This window comes from Mizuhopecten yessoensis, unplaced genomic scaffold (assembly GCF_002113885.1).
Source record: "Mizuhopecten yessoensis strain PY_sf001 unplaced genomic scaffold, ASM211388v2 scaffold8361, whole genome shotgun sequence".
Classification (NCBI taxonomy): domain Eukaryota; kingdom Metazoa; phylum Mollusca; class Bivalvia; order Pectinida; family Pectinidae; genus Mizuhopecten; species Mizuhopecten yessoensis.
The window spans coordinates 1,625,478-1,628,887 of record NW_018407509.1 but is presented as its reverse complement, the minus strand read 5'-3'; the positions used below and the strand labels follow the sequence as shown (position 1 = coordinate 1,628,887).

The 3,410-nt window shown below is 35.5% G+C and overlaps 1 protein-coding gene across 1 annotated transcript in view; it reads left to right on the top strand.

Moving 5' to 3' along the window:
- The window catches only part of LOC110455666, a 12,273-nt gene extending 9,589 nt beyond the window's left edge, over positions 1-2,684 (top strand). The window contains exon 9 of the mRNA XM_021505924.1: positions 818-2,684. Within this exon, the coding sequence (XP_021361599.1) occupies positions 818-944 (127 nt within the window). The 3' untranslated portion in view covers positions 945-2,684. The remainder of the gene's footprint in view (positions 1-817) is intronic.
- The last annotated feature ends 726 nt before the right edge of the window (positions 2,685-3,410 follow it).

The window sequence follows — 3,410 nt, the reverse complement described above, 5'->3', positions numbered from 1 at the left end:
CCCCTTAGGTTTGACAAGGTATTATAAGGTATTATATTAGCGTGTCCGTCTTGAATGTTCGTTGCAAATGAAACATATCAGCTTACAAAAATTTCTGGGGAGAACCCTGATAGGACGTCTAGACCCTTCTATAAAAGTTTTACTGTCAAATTACTGTTATACTGAATAGTTAGAGTTGGAATGTGTGATTTCAGAAGTTACACTGTAAGATTGAAGTTATGCTGTATGATCAATTTACTTCGGATGCTAAATTTAAACTGTAAAAGTTGCATTGTAAGATTGAAGTTATGCTGTAAGAGAAATTTACTCTGGAGGCTAAATTTAAACTGTATGATAGCCAGTTACACTGTCAAAGTTACACTGTATGATTGAAGTAATGCCGTGTGATGATAGATGTAAAAAGTAGTCAAAATGTTTTCTACTTTCACTTCAAAATTAACTAGATATCAGAAAAAAGAAATAAATTTTACTGCTTTATATATAGACTAGAGAAAACCTGTTCTAACATGTCAAAATTCTTTCTTCCTCAGAGTTTTTCAGACCTCTTGTTAAGTTTAATGCCAATCATCAAAGAACATTGATCCATCTCTTTCTTCCACTTTATTTAAATCATTCACCCCCGATGACACATTTGAACTCCTCCAATTCAAAAGTTAGAATAGTTCATTATGAAATTTCAGGGGTGTCAAAGTTTTGACACTAATGTTACTTTAACAAATGAAGCTGCAGACCTTGGATATTAATGGTATTGATGTGACCACAAGGAAATCCTTGTTACTCTTGGCTGATGGTTGTTTTCATCTTTTTTCTTTGTCAGACTTGGACAGAACATTAAGAAGAATCCAGGAGCGGGGAGCGTCGATCTGTCCACATTGCACCAGGCGTTATTTAAAACGCAACCTAGCAAACAGATCAAACCAGTCACATTCACTGTCAAAATCTAGGGCTCATTTGTGTGTTTGTAGGGTCATTTTCATTAACCCTTTCACCACTGCGGATCATAATGGACTCATCCAGATAAATGTATCGTAGAGTCAACTTAAGTTACCTAGGGGTGAAAGGGTTCATTACATGCGTATCACCTGTTTGTCTTTGTCCCGTGTACCTGGCGTGGTAAGACAACTCTTGTTCACACTCCGAAATGCCACGCACAGAAATCAGACTCGGAAAGTTGAACTTTGAGAAACAGACTCTGTAAGTCAAACTTTTGAGAATAATACTCGGAAAGTAATGTGGGAGAGGTCATCATGCTCAGAAGAATATCATACTTGTACAATTTGAACGTACTTCAAAGAAACGGAAACACAGATTCATGTTCATATCATCAGGTACCAATGAATTCATGTGATTTATTATTGAATTTGAATTGTTTTTTTCTTTTATTGAATTTACATGTGTATTCATATATATTAGTAGTTGTAGAATTTGACTCTGAAACTGTAAAGAGTACTATTTGTTTGTTCACTATTTTGTGGCTTGACACAAAAATGTTAATTTGATGGATTACTTCTTCACAGCTTTATTATGTACATGTAATACCGTTATGCCGAACTCTAAAAATTGTCAGAATTGAGGAATATTTTGATGAAAAATAGTAGCTTTATCATAGGATTCCAAAATACAGAAAATTATTTGAAAACTTGCTTTCCATGTTTTGATATAAGTGAAGTAAGAATCGACTTTTTTCATATTTTAGGAATGCTATCGATTCATCCAGAACATGTTATTTTTGAAGCCATTTTACATTGGCTGCTTAATACATGGTCATACTTTCATCTTTAACAGTAATTGGGCAAATTCAATGATTTATGTTATAGTTTACTCTCAATTTCAAGAATGTCCCTTGAACAATCATGAGTATTAATGAAGAGGAACTGTTATTCAAGAATACCGGTTCTTAATTTGTTATTGTAATTTGTTCATGGTCTTATATTATTATTAATGTGCAAACCGATAACAATATGAATTAGGTGAAAGCAACAAAAAAACCCAATGAATATTAGTTCATCTGGCCTACAGTGTGTAGTAAGTTTATGCTTTGGCGCCTCCTTCTGTCTATCTGCTGCCTAGTTCTTTGTTATCGGGGCTGAAAGGTTTGCCCTGCTGGGGACGGAAGAGCAGGGCCCAATAGGGGAAGTAGTGGTTAAATAGTTCATCTTTGAAAGACTACTCTTCATATACAGTTGAAAGAATTTTGACCATATTAAACATTTACACACTGGTGTAGCTCCTTTGGCTAGGTATATCTGTAGTGTCTAAAAGGGGATATAGGGTTTAAAGTTGTAAAGACAACCTCTTAAGCAGAAGTGAAGGGATTTTTACCCAATTAAGCAGCGAACATCCCTGGGAAAAAGAAAATTTGATATTGTATGAATGAAGGGTGTGGTGCTATGAGGGAAGAGGACTTTAAAAACTTCTTAAATATTGTTGAAGTGTTAAAATCTAAACGGTTTGGTATGGTGCAGCATGTCTGTATGAAGAAGTTTCAGTGTTGAATAAATGAGGGGTGTTGATCTCTTTCAAAACAGAAGGATAATTCTTGATCGGAAAATGGTAGAATAACTTTGGTTTCTGGACCATTTGATATTGAAGATATAGGCTTTCCTTTGATTGGCTGAGACATGGGAGATAAAGCCATATGGGCCTCTTGTTTTTGTTGGGTTTTATTTAAAAGTGTATCAGATTTATTTAAGATATACATTTATATTTTATACAACGGGGATGGAGACCCAACGTCCCTGCAAGGAAGTCAGTTCCATAGTGGTGGTAGGGATCCTGGTGTGGATACCTTAATGGTATTCAACAGTGCTCGTCAGGGGAAGTAGAGCAAATGAAAATAGAAATGATGAGCAACAACACCACTTAATTCGGTACAAAATGTAAGGTTTGATTTACATCCTGACAAGTGCTGACATGTTTCGGCCAAAGGGAGGCTGTCTTCGAGATCTGCCATAATGATTTTTCCAGTTCTGTTTCCCGAGGAAAAATGGATGCAATGTGCAATGTGTCCTTTAATGCACAGTACAAATTATACAGTATGGTGAAAATGGCCGTGAGCTTTGCAAGTGGTTTGACTAAGATTTCTACAGAAATGTACATCAAGGCTTTCTGTGAACTTGTAAGTACATGTACTTGTATTACTAAAGATTAGGTGGCTATGGGGATCACTCCTGCTATTTTTGTTGATTATGTAAAATTTGCAGTAATAGTAAATAAAACAAATATTGCAGAAAATATGTTCATTGTCAGTTTTATACAACACTTACATAACATTGAGCACAACAGATACTCTCAAACATCAAACAAAGCCTCACCATTCACACATACCATCACACACCACACATATCCTGCTCATCATATACCCTCACATACCTTAACACACATACTCTAACCTGACACGCATAACCTCG